Source organism: Eublepharis macularius, chromosome 1 (assembly GCF_028583425.1).
Source record: "Eublepharis macularius isolate TG4126 chromosome 1, MPM_Emac_v1.0, whole genome shotgun sequence".
Lineage (NCBI taxonomy): Eukaryota > Metazoa > Chordata > Lepidosauria > Squamata > Eublepharidae > Eublepharis > Eublepharis macularius.
The window spans coordinates 234,453,450-234,477,857 of NC_072790.1; the positions used below are offsets into that span (position 1 = coordinate 234,453,450).

Consider the following 24,408-nt stretch of genomic DNA (forward strand, 5'->3'; position numbering starts at 1 on the left):
TATTCATGCGTCTCCAGGGGTTTCCCTGGCTTTTCTTTGATCTTTCTCAAACCTGGTATGCTTCTGAAGTTTTGGGAAAGATCACAATAAAGCCCGGATGGCTGCTGTGTGGGTCTGAAAACTTGAGTTTTCCCAGCTGAAAGGCAGCTATTTACCCTAACGCTATCTCCATGATAGTCATCTCCTTCCCCTGCACTGATGTGCTTTCTAAATTTAAAAAATCTGCACTAGAATATGGTTATATTGATATAATAATATATCAGGTTCTCTGAATCTCCAGTTTTCATTTTTAAAAGGAAAAATACGTCTCTAGCCTCTTCCATTGAGGAGATATAAGGGGAAAGGCATATCTCTGCAATGGGTTAGAATTTTTTTTGTAAGTGAAAGCTGGGAATTCAGAGAATGCATACCGGTACATTGTTATATTGATATAATGATATTCTAGTGCTGATTTTTTTAATGCAAAAATCCTGAGAGCCCAGGGGAGGTGGGTGGTCACTGCTGGAGGACTGGGGCAGGGAAACTGCAACGAAACCTGCCACGTGGAAGCTCTGTTGCTACTATACTTTATCAGCAGCCACACCATCAATGGGGAAATAACACAAGCCGGTCCCCTATGAAATTTCAAAAGGCAGAACGGGGTGGAGAGTAAATTGTGTTAGTCTAGAGAAACTAGGCATTCGTGTCTTGCTGAACTCCTTGTCCCTTCTGGTTAACTAGAATAAATATTATGCAAATATGCAAAATTGTTCAGGTGGCTTGCATGCCTGAATTTTCTCCATGTAGAATTTGAATTACCTTGGCATAGTGTCAGGAATTATTTTGGGCACACGCAGCCCCCGTATAGGTATGCTACTGTAGTATAGCAGGAGCTGACAGCTTTACTCCCCTGGAGGCCTGGGCTGCTGCATTCACTGTCAAGAGGCTCTGCAGCTGGAGCTTTGTCTAATCCGCAGTTGGTGGAGAGAAACCCCTGTCCTCTTGATGACACCTGACTAGTGGAGGGGAACAGGAGTCTGTTTTTCACCTGGCTTACATCGAGCAGCAGTTTGCTGCCAGAGCAGTGCTACTGAAGGTGCAGTACCAAAGGGATAGAGTCCTTTGGGCTGCCTCTTCATGAAACAGTAAGGTGAACTTGGGAGTGTTAATATGTATGCATACCAAGGTTTTGCTCTGGTTTTGTCTCTATGACAGGGTGACGAGGAGACCTCCAGCAAGCATCCTTTGCTTCCCACCACCACTGCATCAGTCAGCAGGAGAAAAAATTATAAAATTAATTTAAAAAATCAGCATCAGTGTAGCAGCATGATGTCACTTTCAGGGGAAACCTAGAAGTGACATTGTGTCAAACTAGGACTCTGGAAAATAAAACCATAGTGTCTCTGGTTATTCCTAGAGAGGCATGATGTCACTTCTGGTTTTTTTCATGTCAACAGCACCTCCCTGGCTGTTTCCACACAGCTTACCTTGTTGTGGAAAATAGCGAAATCTTGCACGAAATCATGCGAGAAGACGCTGTTATCGCGTCTTCTTGTGCGATAACAGCATCTTCTCGCGTGATAACAGCATCTTCTCACGAGATTTCGCTGTTTTCCCCAACAAGGTAAGCTGTGTGGAAACGGCCCCTGTCAGCTGTGCCCTCATGTCCCCAAACTTGACTCCCTTCAGGTACTGGTCATTGTCTTGCAACTCTAGTCTACAGCTACAGATTTTTACCTGTGAGGACAGTGTGAAACCCCTGCTATATTATTTGCTATATAAGTGTAACCAATCCAGGCACGACATGTGCAGCTCTTGTACTTTTTACCTGATGAGCTGGATTAAAGGAAAACATGATGAAATCTGGTTCTTTGGGGAATGTGCAACGTAGTAGTGGGAGGAGCAGCCACGTGGATCTTCTGCCTGGAGCCACTCTGGGGAGCGGGGCAGAGTGAAGCTCTACCTTCAAAACAGCAATGCTAATCTTCACATCGCCCCCCCCCCTTCAGTCCTTTAATGGTCTTTTTTCATGTTACAGCTGAATCGGGGAAGGGGAAGGGCGGGCTCTGGGCTCAGAAGCATTGCTGTGACAGAGAGGAGGGGAAGGCAGCAGTGAGTGCAATGGAGACAGGGCTTGCGGATGCTGTCCCCACTCCCTTCCACGCCGCTCACTGCTGCTGCCATATCAAGGGCACATTTTTGCAATCTTGTGTGGAAGCAGCCTAAAATGGAGGTTTTAAAAAAATATCCAGAGGAAGTAGGGATCCAGGTCCCCTAGTCGGGGCAGGGGTTCCCCCACTCCCACCCTCCACCTCCCACCACCACTCACCTGGCCATCAGGGGAGGGGGAAGGCAGAGGAACAGGGTATGCCGGGTATGCTCCCGGGACAGCGCAACACCATCAGTCCTGGGAATGAGTACTTCCACGCTTCACACAGAGCCAATTTGGGCTCCACGTTTAGGGCCCAAATCGGCCCAGTGCAAAGCACTCACTCCTAGGCCTCCCAGTGACATCACTGTGCAGGCCGCTGGAGGTTTTAAAAAAACCTGGTAATTGACATCACCATAGAATTAAGCTTCAGCAATAAGTCAATTACCATGTAATTTTTTTAAAAAACTGTGAAAACCTTGCCATGGAGGAAGAATCGCAGCAGTGGGAGGCTGGAGCAAGGAAAGTGGGGGGAAAACTAATGTGTGGACGCTCCATTGCTGCTGCATGAAATTAGAAGCACCACAGATTGAATCTGAGCCCTTCAACACGCAAAGCAGGCCATTTGCCACTGAGGGTTAGATATTTATGAAATAATTAAGTGATTGCGCGATTTGTAAGTCGCCTTAGAGGATAGGGGCCTGGAGGCCAAGTCCTACGAGGAAAGACTGAGGGCCTTGGGCATGTTCAGTTTGGCAAAGAGGAGGCTGAGGGGAGACAGGATTGTTCTCTTGAAATATTTAAGCTGTCACTTAGAGGAGGGAAGGAAGTTGATCCTGTTGGCAGCAGAGGCTGTTCCTGCACTGAGCAGAGGGTTGGACTAGATGATCTGTAAGGCCCCTTCCAGCTCTGTCATTCTGTGATCTAAAGATGGGATCTAAATCAGTGGAATAAATAACTGAAGAGGCCACTAATGGAGTTCCCAGATTTGTAAGTACTCGGGCTTCCACAAAGTGATAGATGCGGCCCAAAGAGCCGTTCTGAAATGCAGCAAGGGGAGGAACTCCTTCAGCGACTGGCAGGGACGTTAACTGCCCTTGGGGGGTTGGTGCGAGATGTACGAAGGCTACGGTTTTGTGAATGAACGGAGATGGCTTTCGTACTGGCAGCAATTTAATAGCATCATCTTTCTCTCTGTTTTCTTTATAGCTAACAGTTCCCTGCTGGGAGGCGGCGGCGGTGAGTCTCCTAATTGATACCTTTTTCTTCACGATTTTAAAATTAATATCTCTGCTGGTTCGAAAGGGAAGGGGAGTGACAAGAAGAGGGAAACAAGCACTGCCTGGTTGCCTGGTTGCCCCAGGGCCGTAAAGAAAACCTCTGCGGCTTGGACCAATGGCTTGTCTTGTCCAATATTCTGTGGTCTGTCAGTAAGGTTGCCACCTCTGGGTTGGGAAATTCCTGGGGATTTGGGGGTGGATCCCCAGAAGGTCAGGGTTTGAGGAGGGGAAGGACTTCAGCAAGGTATAATGCCATAGAGTCCACCCTCCAATCTGCCCTTTTCTCTAAGGGAACTGATCTCTGTTGGCTGGAGATCATTTGTAATGCCAAAGATCTTCAGGCCCCACCGGGAGGTTATCAGACTTATCTGCCAGATTCCTTTGGAGAGCTCAGAAATGGATCCAGCATCTGACTTTGGAGGGAGGCATTTTGTTATCAAGGCAAATGGTTATTGATTTACCTGTTTAGTACATTTTTATCCTGCCTTTCCTCCAAGGAGTTGCAGGTGGTTTACATGTTTCCTCTTTTTATTCTCACAACAACTCAGCGAGGTAGGTTAGGATGAGCGTGAATTATTGTCCCAAGCTTACTCATCAAACTTCATAGCTTGAATCTTGGTATCCCAGATTCATCCAATTGAAGGACGCTACCGATGTTGCCAAAAATGCATTCGACTGTCAAATTTACCATGTTTGAAGGTGATGATTGGACATGAGCCAATCGCTCAATATGTTGGGTTTGTGCCAAGCAGATGCAAAGGCCTGCTGAATCGTTTTGCATTGGCTTTTCCCAAAACTGCACAGGCACGAAGACGCCAACAATTCAAATGGACCGGCAGTCATTAGCGTCACTAAGGACTTCTTAGCCAAATACTGGAGGATAGAATTGTATTGGAACGCAGCATTTTTGAACGACTGATTTATATGATTTGAGCATGAGCTAATCGTCCATTTTTTAAAAAATTGCCTGCCGAAGGGAACAGTTACACAGCAAGGATGGGAGACAGTAGGACGCAATCAGGCGATGTGAAAAATGCGCAGGTGCAAAAAAACCAATTGTGCTGTACCACATGGTTAAGGAACACAGCACAACAACCTGCCAAATGCTCTCAAACAGGTCGATGAATTATCAAACTGAATTTGAATTGCTTGAGGAGGAGTGTGGAATTGAATACTCACAGTCATGTATTTTCTGGAGGTCTCATTTATAAAAAGATTTTCATCTCATGGGTTTGGTAAAAATAAGGAAACAGAAAAAAGAGAAGAATATCTTCTGGATCTGAGGAAGATGGTACGTCGCAATGACTTGCTAGCAGATGTCATTCTGCTCTGTTATATTCCATTCCTTCTATTTATGGTCTTATTGCAGACATTTATTGATGCCATTGTGCTAATATCCTTTGATTTTTTTTTCATTTTGAAGCATTGTATGAATTGTGCGATATTGGATTTATAGTGATTTTTTTCTTACTGTGATTTTGCATTTTTCATTAGAATCTCATTTTTTCTCATTTTGTGGGTGTCAGTTGGTTTTATTCAATATCTCTCCACTTTTATTTTGTCTCCCTTCGTACTTTGGCACATCTTTTTTGGCATTTCAGAAGGGTAACCTCCCTCCCCCTTTCCCCCATTAAAAAAAGCCATCTTAGCTACAGGCCATTGCCAAATCTTATGGAAGGGAACCTTCGTACTTGTTTTTTTGGTGAAGAATTAGTACCTTCCAGTATGCTAATCTTGAATGTCCCAGTTATCTGTTTTCACAGTTTGTTCCGTGATGCTTAATTCAGACTGATGATAAAAACGTGAGAATGTGTGAACCACCCTACTGCATCAGACTCAGAGCCAAGCTACAAGTGACGCCTAACACAGGTTGGACACTTGTCAGCTTCCCTCAAGTTTTGATGGGAAATGTAGGCATCCTGGTCTTGCAGCTGTAATGGACAGCCAAGCTGGAAAACCAGGACGCCTACATTTCCCATCAAAACTTGAGGGAAGCTGACAAGTGTCCAACCTGTGTCAGGCATCACTTGTAGCTTGGCTCTGAGAGTTTACCTAATCCAGTGAGCCCCTTCCAGCATTGGTTAACCAAATACCCCCAAGAAGCCCAACAACAATGAATGCAGCACCTCTCCTGTGCTGTATGTCCCCAGCATCTTGCATTCAGAGATATACTGCCTCTGTATGTGGAGGTTCCATTTAACTATCATAGACCTATTATCAACAAATGTGCCTAATCTCCTTTTAGAGGAAAACTTTTAGACTGGGTTCATACCTGTGTTGCAATCCTTCACTTTTCGTTTAAGTCACTTTCCTTTTACTGTGTTTTGAAAGAAGTGCGCTGCGTATACTTTGCAGTGTTTTTGTGAGCTGTGCTGTTCCGCTATACAGAAGAGTGGTCTTTGATGGGGAGAAGGGGCTGTGATGGGCACTAGTTATTGGGCAATCAATGCCACAGCAAAGATTAATTCCGCCCATTTAGATGGCCAGCCACCTGGAACATATTTTTAATTACTCCCTTGGGTGTTGAAAGTAGTTGGACCAGTTGACAACCAGCAAGAGTTTTTTCATTGAAAGATCTGAAAGCCAGTAAGGTTGTTGTGTTAAGAAGTTCGGGAGCAGAAGTAACTGATATTGCTTTGATTCCGGTGCTACCAAGATGCTTGCTTCAGCATTGGCGTAACATTTTCTTTATTTATTCAAGAATTTATACTTTGTGTTTCAATATAACATTTCCAAGGCAGCCTCTATCAATTAAAATGCTAATTAATTGACTGAATTTTAGGTACAATAATGCAACACATATTAAAAGTCTTAGGGAAACAGCAAGCAACTCCCAAAAACTAACATCACTTCGGAACAGCAGGAATTATAACATGCTTGTCAATCATTAAGAAAGCAAGTCTAAGTAATTCTGATGCTCCCTTCTAGGACAGTGTTCTTCAGATTGCAGCCTAAAAGCTCCAGTAAGTATGAGACAGTTTTAACCTGGTGCCTAAACTGCAAATAAGGGCAGATGAGCATAACCACAAATACAGGTGCCGCCACCTGCATAAAAAGCAGCCAGAACATGAAACAACATAAAAATATTGAGTAGCTTGACATGATCCTTGTAACGCAGTCTTCAGGCTAGAATGTAAAAACCATTTACAAACATCAATCCTCTTAGTTAAAAGCCTGGGTAAAAAGAAATGTCAGAACATTTTGATGCTTGAAGGACAATAGGCGAGCTTCAAGGAGGACAGTATTGCAACAGCAAGGAGCTACCACTGGAAAAGCCCTGTCCCTGGTTGCCCCTTGCTTCACCTCTGCAGTAGGATTTATTTAAAATATTTATATCTTAATTTTCTCTTAAAAAGTAAACTCAAACAAGCTTACATACCACACTTTAAAACAACCCATCGAATTTAAATACTGGGTTAACATTGTAAAAGTATACTGTAGCACTGTATTTATTTACTTCATTTATTGCCTGCATTCTCCCTGAGACTCAAACTGGATTAGAAAATTTGAAAAGCAGTTCAACCAGACAGCAAAGACCACCAATAAACAGTGCAATTGGACTTAATCAGTGATAACAAAACCATGGCTGTTTTCTCACATCGTTAACGTCACACAACATTGCACAACACTCACAGAACAGTGGTGACTTCATGGCACAATTTCTGACATCAATGCGCCATAAAAACATAATCATGGCGGGGTGACGTCAGAAATGCGCCATGAAGTCGCCACCGTTCTGTGAGTGTTGCGCAATGTTGCGCAATGTTAACGACATGTGAAAACGGCCCATGCCTGATGATTTTTGGGAGCTTTGGGAGTGGGGACAATGTAGGGGAGCGCTGTCATCTGCACCCATGATGTAAAACTATAGAGTTTCTGGTGATTCCTAGAGCTATCTGACATCACTTCTGGTGGACACTGACCCCCTTTTAGAGCTGGATTCAGCCACTTAAAAGCAGCGTGAGGGCCCAGTCCTGATCAGGCCTGCAGCAAAGTGGGACTAGGCGATCTTCTTCCCCACCTCGTGCCTTTTTAAGTGCTAAAATAGCCTTGGGCGGAGGGGTGAAAGTACAGAAGGTGGGCTGCAAAGGTGGGAAACAACGCAATGAAACCAAGGTAATAATACGATAAACACTGAAATAGACTACAGTCCTATTCTGCTGGCTGCTGAAGAGCATATCACTGTTATTTCTTGTTTGTTCCTTTTTTCCCATAAGAAATTCTTAGGTCTAAATGTTTTGAAGCATCACCTTTCTACACTGTGCTCCTCCAAAAAGGAGGAGAAGCTGTTTCGATTTGGTTCCCTGCAGTATTCTTCTCTGAATGAGGGCTCTTCTAGTGCCACTGGGTTCCTGGGAAGGATTGCCAGATACTTTAAAAAAAAACCCCGAAAAAAGGGAGTTTAGCAAGTTGCGTTTCTCCTGTCCAGCCATTCGCACCAGGTCTTCCCTCAACTCACCTGCTCAAGGTTCCTCCTAGCACCCACATCTCATGAAGGCCACACCTATGAAATACAATAGCGCAATAGAACCTCCATATTCAGAGGCAGTATACCCCCAATTGCCAGACACTGGGAAAAGACATTAAGGGAAAGTCAGCACCTCCAAACCTTGTTCCTGACTTCCAGAGGCATCAGGCAGGCTTAGAGTCCTTCCTCTCAATGCATTTCCCTCCTAGATCCCCTCCAATGAATTGTCCCCTTTGAACCCAGTCCTAGTCCAACGCTAAGCCAGCAAGGTACCCATGTGTTAGAGGATAAAGCTGCAGAGCGATTATTGCGCAGTAGAATCAAAAGACTGACTCCTGTGGATATAGCTCTAGAAAAATACTTTTGCTATGTATCAAGGAAAAGGGTACATTTGTTGAGAAAATAAAGAATTGCTAACTAGCTTCTACATCTTGCTGGTCAGATTAGGACAGGATAGACTAAACTGCAGACTGAACTAAGACTGAACAAAGAGCCATAAAACCTTAGTATATGTTGCTAGTTCATTGCCCACCACCCAATAAACTGGTTACCCCATGGTGCATTCTAGAGCTCTTCATTATGCATAATACTTCCCTTTTCACTGGCAGGGACTTTCACTTAAGGTCTAAGTGGTGCTATGCTAAGTAGCTATCTGACTAAATAAACAGAACAACAATTTAACTCTTTCATGACTGAACATCACCAGGGCCTCAAGGCCACCTTTCCTGGTGGCAGCCAATGGCTTTTAGAAAGTGGGCAGGGATTTTGCCCAGCAAGACTTCTAATTGGCCACTGGAGATTTGATTGGCTGGGCAGATTTTTTTTAAAAACATTGTTTTGGCAACAGCCGCCACCACAGTGCAAAGACCTTCACTGTGAGACTGAAGATAAACTGCTGCAGCCATTGTGGGGCTGGCTGCACATCTTGCGGCAGCCATTTTGTAGCTGTGCCCTCTATGCTATGTCAGAATCCCAAAGGTGTTCACAGGCACAAAAAGATTGGAGACCCCTCTGCTCTAACCACTATACCCTGGCTCCCTCCCTCCTTGTGCACTTTCTAACTTCAATAAAGAATATATTTTAGAGGCCCCCTCCGGAAATTTCTCCATATCCTTGGCCTAACGCTGCCAGCAGTAAAGTCTCCAAGCTGGAAATATCGGAACCAAGGAAGATTGGTAGTGCCTTTTTGAGACGTGACATCGTCTCGAAGATGAATGGCCTGTCCTCCTTCACCTTGTAATATCTTGCAGAATCCAGACATTAAGATCACCAGAAAAAGCGTATCTTTGATGGAAAATAAAAGAAAGCGACAAGGGCCATTGCAGGAATGGGGGGACTGGCCCCTTTCAACGCAGCCGGGAACAGCGTGGTATGTGCACAGAAAACAAAAGCTTCTCGGGTCCTCCAGGAGATCGTGTGTTAATGCTTCCAGACTCGCTGTTCTCTACACAAGTAGAAGGTTGTGCTCGGCTTTTGACAAGGCTCCTGGGAGGACTGCGACTTCCAGGATCTGGTTGGAGAGAGGTCATGCTTGGACAGTGGCAGCCCCTGGCTCTCCAAGGCATTCATGACTCTCCAAGCAGCAGGATGCCTGGATTTCTCTCTCTCACACACACACAAATGGCAGTTACATGCCCTGTAAAGCTGATGCCTCTTTTTGCTGCAGCTCAAATTCTTCAACATTTGAAAGAAGCAAATTCAGTTTTCCTGATCTTTTGTTTCCTGGAACCTTTCGCCAGATGCTGCCTCCGCTGGGCACGGAGCTGCAGCTGCTGTGCTTTATTTTTGTTTTACTTCATTTCTATCCCACCTTTCTCCCCACTGGGGATCCAAAGCAGCTCCTCTCTTTCATTTCCCCCTCACAACAACCCTGTGAGGTAGGTTAGCCTGAGAGGATGTGACGGGTATGAGGTCACCCCACAGGCTTCCATGGCAGAGTGAGGAATCAAATCTGGCTTACTTAAATCCTAGTTTGTCACTGTAGCTGCTATACCACACTGGTTCTCAGGGATTCCTCATACTTGCATCCACAACGGCATAGCGGTCCAACGTCCAAGGTGCTCTTCCCTCCCCGTTTTATCCCCACAACTCTGTGAGGAAAGTCAGGTCTGACAGTGATAGCAACTAGTCCAGGGTCATTTAGTGAGCTTCCTGACAGGATGAACCTGGGTCTCCCTGGTCTTAGTTTGACACTACAACACACTGGCTGTAACCACTGTACAGTACTACTGCCCTGCCCTGTCTAGGGAATTTCATGAACTCCCATTTCCCAAAACAAATGCAGCGGTTTTCTTTTGGGGGGGGGGGGTTCTTGTTGGAAATACTGTTTTCAGAGCTGAGTGTGGGCCAGGTTTACAATCTCTGCAAAGGGTTTTAGTGGATTTATTTTTTTAAAAATAAACATCCGAAAAGGCCCATGCTTAGCTGTGCAGTAATTAATATTCTGCTTAAAGCAATGTTTCACAGACTATTCACGGCTAGCAAATTTCCCTTAACTTAAAAAGACAGAGAGATGCTTCACTCTTACAATGAAAATCTATTTTTCTTTAGTGTGTTTTACAGTAAAAATTACCTGTTCTCAGATGAGTCCATCCCCATGTATCTGTATGAGTTACTGGTCTAGGCATGCCTTCTGATTAGAAGGAGGCAAGCCAGGAGTAGAGACTCAGTCAGAGACCGAATGGTTGCACTCCTGTCAGGGTGAGTAATTTTGCATTGTCTCTATACTGACAGTGTCTGACAGTCACACACAATGCAGAATTATTTACTCCAGTAGAAGCCAACTGGAATAAGACTAGACCTGAGCAGAAACTCATGCAAAGTTATAACAGGCACCTGCTTCTGAAAGTGAAGAACGCTTCTCTATATCTGTACCGGGAGTCACAGTCCATGTAGTAACATTTTATTGTATTTAATTTTATTTACATTATTTATAGTCTGCCTTTTTCACTGAGACTCATGGCCGATTATACAGTGTAAGTCAATATGACAACTGGCTGGGACGTGCAATAAACAATGCATTCAGGAAACAATAGAATAGGATTTTTGAAATAAGCAGAAAACTGATGCAAAACTGGAACAATTCTGAAACAAAAGATAAGCAAATTGACATGACCTATTAAACAATGTGGAGAAACTGTCCAGTAGGAGCACAATTACAGCAAAAGACAATACACAGTAGTATAGTCAACAGTCTCTCTCCTTTTACCAACACATCTCTCAGAACCATTTCCTTACAGCACAGTCCCATTACCTGTGTAAAAAAAGCCCTTCTGAATAATTCAGTTTTTGCATAGTTTGCATAAAGCCAGGAGAGTTGGAGCTCTCCTGGCCTCACTTAGGCAGGCCATAGAAGTGGGGCAACCACCGAGATTGTGTGTGTGTGTGTGCGTAACTGGTGATCTTGCCAGTTGTGGCACCTGCAGAAGGCCCTGTTCAAATCAGTGAAACTACTGAGGTTGGACATAGGTAGAGGGAGGGGGTCCTATAGATATAAGGGACAAGGCCATGAAGGGCCAAAACCTTGAACTGAGCCCAGTAACTGATGGGTAGCCAATGGAGTGACCGTAGAATGGGAGTAATATGCCTAGCTCCTGATAATAATTAAATCTGCAGCGTTCTGCACCAGCATCTTTGCGTTGACTTTCTGCACCAGCAAAGTCTTTGTGTTGACTTTGAGGGAAGACCTATGTAGAGTGTATTAGAGTAGTCTACTTCATTGATTGGCAGAAGGCTTGGCCAGATCAGTGAATCATGCAGAGACACAGCAGATGGTTACTTTGTGCTCATAGGAGCCTCTATACGTTTAATTAATTCATTTATCATGGCCTGCAAGCCGTTCCTTCACAGTAAACAGCTTGGGGATTATCGATTAAAAAGGAACAGTGACCTTCCAGAGATTCCTAGAACGCCAGAGGCAAAAAAAAAAAAAGGATGATTTGCTTGCCAACATCTGTGCTCGATCCTGGCCTGACTTGTGCCAGGGCACCTCCGGAAACGGGAGGATGCCCTTTATGGGTCATCGGCCACCATTCCCAAATCTGCACTCCGTCTGCAAGCGCAGGCAGGCCTTGCTGAGCGGAGATTTTACACACAGTCAAAGCCCAAGGTGGTGCGCGAAAAGGGGAAGGGAAATGGCAAGGAAAGGAAGGAGCCAGGCAAACAAACAAGCCCAGCCCCCAGGCCACCCATTCCCGATGGCATCACTGCCAACGTTAATGGGCCTCTTATTTATGCCTGACCCAAAGCGATCCCATTTTATTTCCGCTCTTTAAAGCCCTGGACCTGTCGCCCAAGTTTGAACGTTGATAAACAAGAACCGAGGGGGATTTATCCTCACATCCATTAACCTGTGATCTCGCTGCTCACAAATAATGCTGAAGCGGCAAGCTTTGTGGCAAGCCGCCCCCTTTCCTCAGCCCCCCAGTGCAGCTGAGGCGGCAGCGAAGTGGGAGGTGATGCAGGAGGCTTGCCAGGCACAGACCAAGAGATGCTCCGTTCTGCAGCAGGGGAACCCGCCGTCCAGAAAGGATGCTCTTAGAACCTCGGTTCCCTGGTCCCCGTGGCCTTGAAATCAGGCAAGGAGGGTGCCAGAGATTCAGGTTGTGAAACAGGAGGTTGGGGCACAGCCCTAGTAAGCTAGCTACCTGTTGCAGAGTAGGTCCCCCCACTCTGCAATATTGGCCTCAGCCCCTGCAGTCAATGAAGCGAACACATCAGACTAGGATCTGAAAGGCCCAGGTTTGAATCCCCACTCTGCTGTGGAGGCTCGCTGGGTGACCTTGGGCCAGTCTCTTTCTCATCCTGGCCTACCTCACAGGGTTCCTGTCGCGAGGATAAAATGGTGCTGGGTGGGAGAATGATGTCATAAGCTGCTTTCAGTTCCCATTGGGGAGAAAAGTGGAGTATAAATAAATCAATTGGCAGGCAAGAGGAGGCTTCTGGATTGGTCGAGCCAAATATCCTTCACTATAGCCCAGGTAAGCCTGATCTCGTCAGATCTCAGATGCTAAGCAGGGTCGTTGTTGGTTAGTAATTGGATGGGAGATCTCCAGTGAAGACCAGGGTTGCAGAGGCAGGCAATAGCAAACTACCACTGTTAGTCCCTTGACATGAAAACTCCACCCAGGGTCCCCATAAGTCAATTATGACTTGAGGGCAGGATTTCATTTTCAAGCTCACTTGGATCCTGATGTTTGGGAGAATGGTGGACTTATAAATAGAGAGACCAATATTCTATTATTATGTTCCAATGATTTTTTTTTCTAATATGTCTTTTGGGTATCAGGTGAGGGTGTGTTACATGTGCCCCTCTTCTGTGAAATGTTAGTAGGCAGGGCTTTTTTTCAGCTGAAATGCAGCGGAACTGCGTTCCAGCGCTTCCTAAAAATACCCACATGGGCCATGGCACAAGTCAGGCTAGGATCGACCACAGGGATGTTGGCAAGCAAATCATGGCCTGTTTTGGCCATTTTGGGCCCGTTTTGGGTTCCCCCATGTGGTAGCGGTTTATTCCAGGCTGATTCGGCCCAATTTGGGCCCAAAAACGGCCAGGATTGGGCCGCTGCCAGGCAGGGGAGTGCTCTCTCACACGCAACAGCATGTTCCGGACCGATTTGGGCCCAAATCTGGCCCTCTGTGGTGCATGGGAGCGCTCCTGGGGCGGCCACAGCCTGTGTGATATCACTTCCCAGATGTGATGTCATAATGTGGTCGCTTTGCGCGCATGCGCATGGTACCCAGTGAGTTTCACCACCTCTTTTCCCAGAAAAAAATCCCTGTTAGTAGATACGAAAACGTCATCGTGTGTGGAGCGGAAGGGGGGGGCAGAATCTGCCCCAGGACACTCCATCCCCTGCCCTCAGTTCCCAAAGCCATCGGTGCAACTCACATGCCATCTGCGTGAAGTCAGTGCCATGTAATGGTCACAGCGTAAGATGAGATGATTTAAATATCCCCCTGGGCCACGAAACTTAGTGGGTGTATTTAGGCGTCTCTTAGCCTAAGCCACCTTTCAGCGTTCCACAGGTGAAAATAGGGTCTCTCTGGTCTCACACTGAGGATCAGTTCAGTTGGTGCGATGTCTCCAATCCGCCGTAGACACACCATTCCTCTTCCTGAAGGGTGCCTGCTGCACTAGCAAAGTGAACATAAAACCTTTCCTTTTAAAAAACTTTAGAATATTTAATCTCTCATTGGATCTGGCTTTACTTATTATAGAATAGCTGCTACTCAAACACATTCATCACCATTTGTTATCTGGAGAAGTGGCCCATGCCCATTATGGATTTAACCTTCAGAGAGATAGTAGTTGCATAGAAAACTGACATGAGGAAGTTCTGTTGACAAAGCCCGTTCCTCTTCATTCTCCAAAGAGTAGAATCCTCTCCACCGTGTGGATGCAGCCCTAGCGAAAGTGAGAGGTGGAGCTAATGCACATTTTAAAAGGCGTCACCTCCAACTCTTCCTTCAGAGGGCGAAATCCAAGACAAATTAAGAACAGGGATTGCCAGGAGCAAGTAGGAGAAGACACGGAGTGTTTGCCATAAACAGGGGCAGTCAGGAGAGGGTGTGCCACAGAGCTCTCATGTGCAGGCCTCACTGAAGTGAATGCAGTTGTCATGCAAAATATGCGCTCTCCCACTGAGCTGTGGGGCTCTTGCCTGACACTGTGGATGTATCTAAAGGCCAGAGAGAAAGGAAGCTGGGCACATTGTTCCTACAATTAGAACATCTTTGCTGAACAACTCGGGATCTTTTCCATAAATAGCCAAAGATATTCAGCCCACCAGGCAGAAAAATTTCTAAACTCCTAATCAGCAAAATAGCTCAGCACTAGAGAGAGAGAGGGAGGGAGAACAAAATCAATTTCTACATCTCCAGGAGGATATGAGTATATCTCCTCCTAAATGGGAAGTGACAGCGCTCACTTAAAACCACGGTAAGATTGATGCCACAGAGAGCAATACTCTCGACAACTGGGGACTTTTTCTTTTTTTGCTACTACCAGTGGGGCGCTAAAAATAGCTCCTGCGAAATGCTTCTGTTTGGGCACATCTGTGCAAGCGAGTGTTCATCCAGATGTTTGCCTAGCACCTGGAAACAGAACGGCCATAGATTTTTTTAAAACTGAAAATCTTCTCACATTGTTGGAGGGACAGACAGGCAAGTGTCAGAAGATTTTAAAACAAAATTGAATTGTACAGGGACAGAAAGACAGACGGTGTTGCTATGGCCATCCGAAGGGAGGAGATGACCTTTCTCTCTAAGCTGCTATATTTTGCTGTTAGCTAAAGGTGATCATCAGTGGCTAGAAAATGCTTCCTTTAAATGAGCATCGATGACTTCTGATGGCTGGTGGCAACTAGCTATTGGTCACACCCAGTCAGCGGCTTGGGTAATTAACAGGAAGCACTTGGAACTCTCTGACTGCTATTCCAGTGTTAAGGATTATTATGCTCATCGAATGATTTTTTTAAAAAAACCAATGCTATCAAACGCAAGAAGCTGCTGTTCCAGCCACTGCCAACCTGGCAGCCATCTTAAAGCAAGAAAGTAGTGTATAGTCCAATTCAGCAAGTTTGCAACAGACTGTGGTCTCATAGAGAGTGGGGGAGATGCAGCTAAGCGTGTATCCCCCCCCCACATTCCTAAGACTGACAGGGATCCATTCCCTTTGTGCCCCTTATACATACCCAGCATTGCCTGATTGCCTGGCTTCAAGGAACGCACGCTCGCGCGTCGTATCCCAGCGTGTCTCTTCCTTCTCTCCTTCCCATCCACAGCACTCTAGCGCTGTTCCCCAGACGTCCTTGTCCAGAAGTACAATTAAGCCCATTACCTTGGATTTTATTTTCCTGCCTTTAAAAGTTGTTTTGCAATCAAATTAAAAAGAGAGGAAGGAATTGGGGGGGGGTGGATTCTGCCCTTCCGCTAATGCACTCTCGCACCGCTAAGTGCCATAAATCTCCCCATGGCGTTAAAAAGCTGGACCTCGGAACTCGGCTATTTCACAAAAATCCCCCATAAATCTCTGTCAAGCTGAGCTAATGAAGAGAACAACAAACTGTCAATAGGAGAAGCTTCCAGAGGGCCCCTCCCTGTGGGACCCCTATATCTTCTCACACCGGATGTCAAGGGAGTGCTTTTTTATGAAAGGCAAGGGGCCAATTTTTTTCTTATTACCCCATTACTGTACAGTAGCATCTACAGGCTGCAGAGCCAAAGACGGTAAAACAGCTTAATTTTACCCCAAAGAGCTGCCAGGAGACTAAATGGCACCCCCTCCCCTACGCCTCCAGTTCCGCAGAAGTGGGTGCGGATGGCTGAAATCACAGCACGCCAGCACTTCAGAGTCTGCATTGGCCAAGTCCTGTTGCCTTCTGTTCCAGGCACAGCCCAAGGTATTTTTTTTACACACAAAATCTTAAGTGGCGTACAACGGAAGCACCAGAGAACGATCACCAGAGAACGGCGTCTTCGTCATTCTATCCGGCTACATCCAGTGATCATGGGTTATCCATGTGTTGCTCCTTGCAAGGGTTAGATGATTGCCATGTTCTTTATTGGGGGGGGGGGAATGCCTTTGAAGACCTCTCAGAAACGACTGGTCCAGAACGCTGCAGAAACCATGCTAACAGTAACGCCGTGATCACGTTACCCTGATGCTATGAGATCTGCATTGCCTCCAAGTTTGTTTTCAAGTGTAATGCAAAGTGCTGGTTGAATTCTTGAACGGTCTGACTTTAGAAATGTATGAAGAATTGTCTGCTGTCATATGAATCTATCCATTGGCTTTTAGCTGTAACAGGGAAAAAGACAGACATCCCTGTTGTGACTGTCTTTTTTCCTCCCAGAAAAACAACCCTGAAGTGATGGTTGTTGTGGATTTGAAGTGGATGCAGATCAGAGAAAGAGTTCAAAAGGGAGTTTTAAAAAATCCTTCCTCACTTTTGTGACCCTAATCCAGACAGGGCATCCCTCATAGTTAACTTTGGCAGCTCCGTTTCACAACTGAGATCCAGCCACTGTCAATTTTGGCTCTTAGGTATTCTTCCTTGGGTTCTGAAAGTGGGTGGTGATGTGGAACAGGGCCTTCTCAGGTTTGGCTCCACACCTCGGGAGTACACTACCCTGTGAAGTCCGCCTGCTGCTTTCATTGAACTAGGTGTTCGGATGAGCTGTTTCGCTCTTTTGCTTGCCCTTAGGTTCAATCTTTGGATGCATTTTCTGCTTATTTTGTTGTTGGTATATTATTGTAGTTTTATCGTTGGTTCCTTTATTGAGCTGGATTGTTTTCTATTGCCATTACCTAGTTTGGGAGGAAAAAGGTTAAATCTGGAAAAACTGGAAAGGAATTCGCTTATTAAATGGATAACCTGTTTAAAAAACACAAGATAGCAAGACCCTGCAGAGGAGCGTCGTCAAAAGCTAGCACATGGCAAATAGCCATGGAGGTTGCGCCAGCCTGAGCGTGGGAATTTTTGTAAGCATTGTACAAGATTATATGTTCCCAGCATTCTCTGGTCAAACAGGTAATGCAGGGTTTTGCTGTGCTTCATAAGCCCATTGGACCAGAAGCCATAGCAGGACAGAAAAACTAGAGTGTATGCCATCTCCCTGCTCCATTACTCTGTTTAGATATATACCACAAACTGTAGTATAGTGGTTAAGTGGTGGGACTGTGAATCAGCAGTCTGCTGTTTTGAATCCCACTACTGCCATGAGCTCAGCAGGTGGTCTTGGGTAAGCCACTCCTCTCAGCCCTAATTCCCACCTGTATTGTGGGGATTATAACACTGATTTTGTTCACTGCCCAGAGTGGGGCCCTAATCTGACTAGAAGCGTGGTATATAAGTGCACTTGTTGTTGTTGTTGCTGGGCAGCTATAAATGTCATGGCTTTCCATGAAAGCTGGAATAAGCTGAATGTAAAAGGGAGAAGGAGGAAAGAAAGACATAGGAGGAGGGAAAGAAAGAACTAATTGTGAGGTGTAGCTTTTTGCTCAGAAAATAGGCTATACTGTGACAAAATGATTCACAGTGAAGCTTGTGGTAAAGTCTTAAGGATTGTGGGCTATACCGTTTTATATAGTTTCTGCTATCTGTTACTGTAGGCAGGTTCTTACTATGTAATTTTTTGCATTGTTTAATGTGCCATTTTTGCATTGTTTAATGTGCCATGCTTTGCTTCCGCACCATTTCTGATCCCTGGTTGGTTCCAGATTTCTACAAGTCAAATCATATCGCGTGGTCTATTGTATGTCCCTTCCTGTTGACTTTCTGTATTGTCATATTCTTTGTAACCCATCTTGAGTCCCAGTGAGAAAGGCTGACTAAAAATAATGTGTTCAGCAAACACGACTTATAGCCGGTCCCTAATGCTGCACAGCAATACAGCGAGATCAAGGGTTCAAGCAGAAGAGATGAAGTCAACCAATACGCTTGTAGCCCATGGTGCGATCTCAATTTGCCTCTGAGCCATGCCAGGGAAGGAGAGGGTGTTTAACCCTTGCACTTGCTTTTACTATTCAGCACTGAACTATCTGCTTTGTTATTAGCATTTGAAAGGAGAAAACTGTGTGTATCTTAAAGAATGTGTCTTTTCTGGATGGAACAAGATACGTGAACTCTTTTTTGTCTGTTTGAGACCCAAAAAACCGTAACACAGCATGAGACTATATGTAGATGAAGGGGCAGAATTATACACAGGTAGGTAGAAACAAGTTGTTTATGCTTAGAGGCAGGCAGGGAACAGATTTTACACCTCCCATCCCAGTTGCGGATGGCTGCTGTTCACTTCAGCAAGGAAAAACAAAGCAGGACAGAAGGGGAAGCTGTTACAGCCCAACCATCTCCAAGTGGGATCCCATAAAGGTGCTTGAATGGGTTTAAAGTCTCTCTGTACACAGAGAGTCCTTGCCTCTAAAGACATCCACCTCTGGTCCTCCATGTTTGTTCACTGCAAGCAGGACAGTCTCTGGCTGCCATCATCCTTGGGCCTTGTATGCCAGGTCTGTTTAGGGTTGCTAAGAAGCATCACAGACTTCTTCCCCAGAAAAAGGGATCTGCTGGAGATTTCCCGACCCAGAGTTGGCAACCCGAGGTCCCCCTCACATCAAGGTTGCTAGCCTCCAGGTGGTCGCTGGGGATCTCCCAGAATTACAACTGATCCCCAGGCCAAAGAGATCAGTTCCCCTGGAGAAAACGGCTGCTGTGAAAGGTGAACTCTATTGCGGGAGTCGATCGTGGTGCGTGCCGAGGAAGCAGCAAGGAGGCGCCGCCGTTGCCACGCAGCGCTCGCAGACTCTGCGGGGCAGAGCCACCTGCCTGCCCGCCCGCCCGCTCGCTCACCGCCCCGGACCCCACGTCGGCCCACCAGCCCTGCCCAGCCCAGCCCAGCCGCAGCAGCCATGAGCGGCTGGAATGGCTACATCAACAGCCTGATGGCCGATGGCACCTGCCAGGACGCCGCCATCGTGGGCTACAAGGACATGCCCTCCATCTGGGCCGCCGCCCTGGGCAAGACCTTCGCCAACATCACGCCTACGGAGGCGAATGTGCTGGTGGGAAAGGAGCGGAGCAACCTCTTTGTGAACGGGCTGACGCTGGGGGGCCAGAAGTGTTCCGCCATCCGGGACAGCTTGCACACGGATGGCGAGTGCACCATGGACCTGCGGACGAAGAGCACGGGCGGTGCCCCCACCTTCAATATCACAGCAGCCACAGACGATAGTCCTTGTGATGGGCAAGGAAGGAATCCACGGCAGTTGTGTCAACAAGAAGTGCTTTGAGATGGCCAGCCACTTGCGGAGGTCCCAATATTGATGTGCCTGCGCTGCCCCGCCTCTGGTACTACTGATGGAACAATGTAAGGATGTCCAAGGTGGTGGCGACTGCCTGGGGCCACCGGCCTTGCCATCGTGGGATCGACCCTGGTGCCAGACCGCTGTCTATTCCAGCCCCGTTTGTTGCCTCCCCCATCCCTTTCTATCATTTTTTTCTAACCCCTTCCCTGGCACCTTCACTCCTTTTCCTCTTTGCCATTTTTCCATCACAAATCCTTATTGCTGCCAAATTTTCTGGTTGTTACAAGGTGTAGTTTTTTGGTTAAGAAAACTATATTGGAACAAGAAAAATAAAAATAAATTGAATTCTAAAAAAAAAAAAGTGAACTCTATTGAATTATACCCTGCTGAGGTTCCTCCCCTCACCAAAACCCGCCGTCTCCAGGCTCCCCCCCACCAAATCCCCAGAAATTTCCCAACCTGGACCTGGCAACCCTACACATCACCCTGGAAACAAGCGATGGGCTCCAAGGTGACCACAACCCCTGGAAATTTGCTCCTCGAGTTTCTCCTGGTCAGTGGGCCTGGCTCTGCAGTCCAGTCCAAAGGAGGATACTTGAGGCCTAGCTCAACTCCTCCAGCTTGCCATATTGTTCCCTCACCAGGGCATTTCTCCGTCTTCCCAGCTCCCATTTTTATCAACGGTAAAGGAACTGGCAGGGTGAGGGAGGGCGACTGCTTTTTTGTTTGTTTGTTTCATTTTGTTCGGTTTTGTGCATTTACTTATTTGTCTCTCCATTCTGCCAGCCACTGTGAGGTGTAAACAAGCTGGGGAATGGACAGCTCTCTACCCCTTAAGCTCCCCAGAGGGACTCGGGGACGTCAGCAGCTAGAAAGAAATTCCTGGCCTGTTTGCTACCACTTCACAAGGAGTCAGCCTTTTAAGCACCCCCCACACACACACACACACACCTCGCCCCTTAGGGAGAATAATCAGTTTCTTTAAGGATTTCTATTCTACTGCCTTCCCTTGGGCTTGAGATTGAAGCATGTGAGGGGAACAGGAGAGGGAGAGAGAGACCAGAGAGGTTACCGAGAGGGAAAAAGAGAAAGAGAGAGACTAATTTTTGTGAAGCAAAAATTGCTTTCCTGAGAATGTGAGCTAAAAGGATGCTTGTGGCTTCAAAGCAGAGGCAAAGAGGCCTCTCCACAAAGCCTCCCCACCCCCAGTAAGCCCCGAGATCATTAGAGATAATGGACTGAGGTAACCTGCTGGAGGGATAAGGTTGGTGTGTCCCCCCCCCCCCCACACACACAGCTACTTCCATTATATTTATGTGAATTCAGCTGGGGAGAGGAATATGGAAGACGGTGGCAGGTGGGCCTTGTATCTTAAGGCATATTCATACATTTATTCATACTGAAGGGTTATCAACAGGGGGGAAATTTCGTGGCCAATGGGTGGGTGGGGGAAGCTTATTTAAAGGAATGATTTTCTGCAGCATTCTCGGTAGGACCTGGCGGGGCAGGGGGGGCACATGAACAGTATCTGCTATGGGAATGGTTTGCTGGGACCCAGAGACGGCTGTAGCAATAGCAAGAGAGGGGGAGCCACCGACATATCCCTGCCACCAACTCCCTCGCTTTATTGGGCACATGGGAACTGTGATGCCGGAGGAATTCCCGGGGTGTCCTACAGTCCTAGGTTATATAAACACACAAACTGTAAGGAATTGCTTGGAAAAAAACCAACCTTTAGCCCCGGAAATCCTTTCTCCGTCTGTCAGATGTTTGAAACTGGCTATGGTCATGTGGCAGTCAATGCTTAGAATGCTCTCAAGGGCCCCCTGTTCTCTCTCTCTTTTTAAATATGTTAAGGGAAAAATTGGTTTTTTAAAAAAAATATTTCAAGAGGAAAATGGAGCTGGAGAGGGCCTTAGCAGCCGTTTTTGCCACAGAGGCCCGGAAGCAGCTGCGGAAGTGATGTCAGACTTCATAAGAGCGTGAACTTCAATTGCTTTCAGCTTTATTTATTTTACTTAAATATATTGACGCTCTGGACTTTGGTAGCAGATTTGGGATGTCATTAAAAGCAACGCAGCGGGAAACTGTTGAACCACGGAGAAGAAATGGGATAGCCAACTCCAGGTTGAGGAATTCCTGGAGATTCGGTGGTAGCACCTGGGAAGAGCTGAGTTTGAGGAGGGATATAATGCCACATAGTCCATCGTCCAAAGCATCTGGTTTTTCCCAGGAAACTAGTCTGTATAGTCCAAATATCAGTTTTAATTCTGGGAAATTTCCAGGACCTGCCTGGAGGTCGGAAACCCTAGTAGAAACCCCCCGTTTGCATGACTTCATTAAATATCAGCAATGCTGACAGACATTTCTATTTATTCACTTGTTTCACTTTCAACCACCTTTCTCATTAAGGCTTACGGTAGATTCCAAAGTTATAAGAACAATGCAATAAAGATTAGTATAATAAATTGCATATAATACTGGATTACACAATTAAAGAACAATGAAATTAAAACGGTATAATACGCCCAGTATCCTAGATTTCAGAAATTACAGGGTCCTTTAAATTGGATTTAACAATTAGAGAAAAATAAGATAAATACAGTATAATAATCAAATGAACAATGCAGTATGGAGGTGAAAGGAAAAGAAAAATTGTCTTAAAATTTTCACAAGCAATTATCATTTCAGTGCTCACTAACCTTTATAGAAAGTGCCCATGTTTGTTAATTAGGGTATGTTAAGCAGGGTGTACATTTGTCCAGAAACGCTAAAATGTTTTGGACTAGCTCTGGGTCCATCTTCCTTTTCCTGGAGATAAAAAAAAATCCTCCTCTATCTGTTCCTCTTTGGCTTGCCACCCACCTGTTCCCAAGCTGTAATCAGCAACTGTAAGGACTTGTAACTTGTGCTTCAAAGCTTAGGGTTCTTCTTAAAGTATGTACTTATATACCACTCTTCTAGACAGATTAGTGCTCCACTCAGAGCAGAGAACAAAGTGAATGTCTGATTGTCCCCACAATATAGCTGGGGAGCTCAGGCTGAGAGGAGTGGCTTACCCAAGGCCACCTGCTGAGCTCATGGCAGTAGTGGGGTTCAAACCAGCAGAGTGCAGATTCACAGCGCAGCCACTTAACCACTATGCCACAGCAGATTGCTAAACCCTACCCATATGTCAGCTACCCTATTCAGGGTAGAAGAAATGGAGAACTGAGATTTTCAGGTTGCTACATTCTGCCCTACATATTATGTAGCAGTGTGAAATAAGGTTCTCAAGTCCCCTAGTGGGGGCAGGGAATCCCCTGCTCCCAGCCTCTCCCCCCCCCCCCGGCTGTCATTCACCTGGCCAGCAGGGGGGAAAGGCCTCGGCAACGGCCAGTGCACAGTGGGCGCACTCCTACCATCCACAACAAAGTCACTTCCTCAAGTCCAAAGTAGTTAGCCGTGTTAGCCTGTAGTTGCAAAATAGTAAAGAGTCCAGTAGCACCTTTAAGACTAACCAGTTTTATTGTAGCATAAGCTTTCAAGAGCCACAGCTCGCTTCATCAGATGACGAATGCATGCATCTGACGAAGAGAGCTGTGGTTCTGGAAAGCTTATGCTACAATAAAGTTGGTCAGTCTTAAAGGTGCAACTGGACTCTTTACTATTTTACTTCCTTAAGTGACATCATTGTGCCCATTGGCAGGCATGGTCCCACACTTCACAAGGGGCACAAATTGGCCCCTGTGAAGCACAGGAGCATCCCTGCCAACAGGCGTGATGATATCACACCTGCCAAGAGCACGCGCAGGCTTTGCTTGCACGCAGTGAAATCGACCAGGGTAAGTGTCAGATATCTCCCCCACCCCGCCGGAGGACAAAGGGATCTGACAACCCTAGTGTGTAAGCAGTGGCACAGAATTATCAGAATCCCATGACTTCATAAAACACATATTCCAAAATTTCACAGATGAATATAGAGGCATGTTTTCAACCTCTCTGTTTTCGTTGCAAGAATTAGCCCCGCCCTCAATCTGTATATTTTTTACAGATGGTTGAAGGCTTGCTGTATTTTTCAAAATCCTGTTCCACCATTGAATTGAAAGCCAAGATGATGTTTGTGCTTTTGGTTAAAAGATGTGTGCGTCAAGGGTGAGGGATTGTCCTACAACAGTTCAAAATGTGTCTGTGTCAGAGGGTGAGAGCCCAAGGTCCCATAAGTTGGATTCCCAGAACCTCTAATTACTGATCCACGACTGAGAGCCAAACTACAAGTGACATCTTACACAGGTTGGACACTAGTCGGCTTCCCTCAAGTTTTGATGGGAAATGTAGGCGCCCTGGTTTTACAGCTTGGCTCTCCATTACAGCTGCAAGACCAGGATGCCTACATTTCCCATCAAAACTTGAGGGAAGCCGACTAGTGTCCAACCTGTGTAAGACGTCACTTTTAGTTTGGCTCTCAGCCAGCTTAGCAAAGTGGCTATATATCTGCACTTTGACTGTGTAGGAGCAGTGGCAGCAAGAGCTTGTTCTCCTTCTCCCCCACCTTCTTTGGGGAGGTGGGGTCATGGGCGTTGGGGCCCCTCCAAGCACTGGGCCCAGAGCAGCTTCCGCATTGCCTGTTGGCCAGTACTGCCCCTGCGTAGGGCCTGTGTTCAACACCCACTACAGTGTATTAAAATAGCAGGCTGTGCACGGCACCTTCATGTGCATTAGGGTGCCTGCTGCTGCTGGTGGTTGG

At 46.2% G+C, this 24,408-nt stretch overlaps 1 protein-coding gene and 1 pseudogene across 3 annotated transcripts in view; both read left to right on the forward strand.

Moving 5' to 3' along the window:
• The window catches only part of MACROD1 (mono-ADP ribosylhydrolase 1), a 384,893-nt gene that overhangs the window by 258,539 nt on the left and 101,946 nt on the right, over positions 1-24,408 (forward strand). For 2 of the 3 annotated variants that reach the window (XM_054993301.1, XM_054993310.1), the window contains exon 4: positions 3,338-3,367. The exons of the other annotated variant lie outside the window; for it this stretch is intronic. In XM_054993301.1, coding sequence (XP_054849276.1) covers positions 3,338-3,367 — 30 coding nt within the window. The remainder of the gene's footprint in view (positions 1-3,337; positions 3,368-24,408) is intronic. 3 annotated transcript variants of the gene reach the window in all.
• Positions 19,287-19,716, forward strand: LOC129338823 (profilin-1-like; annotated as a pseudogene).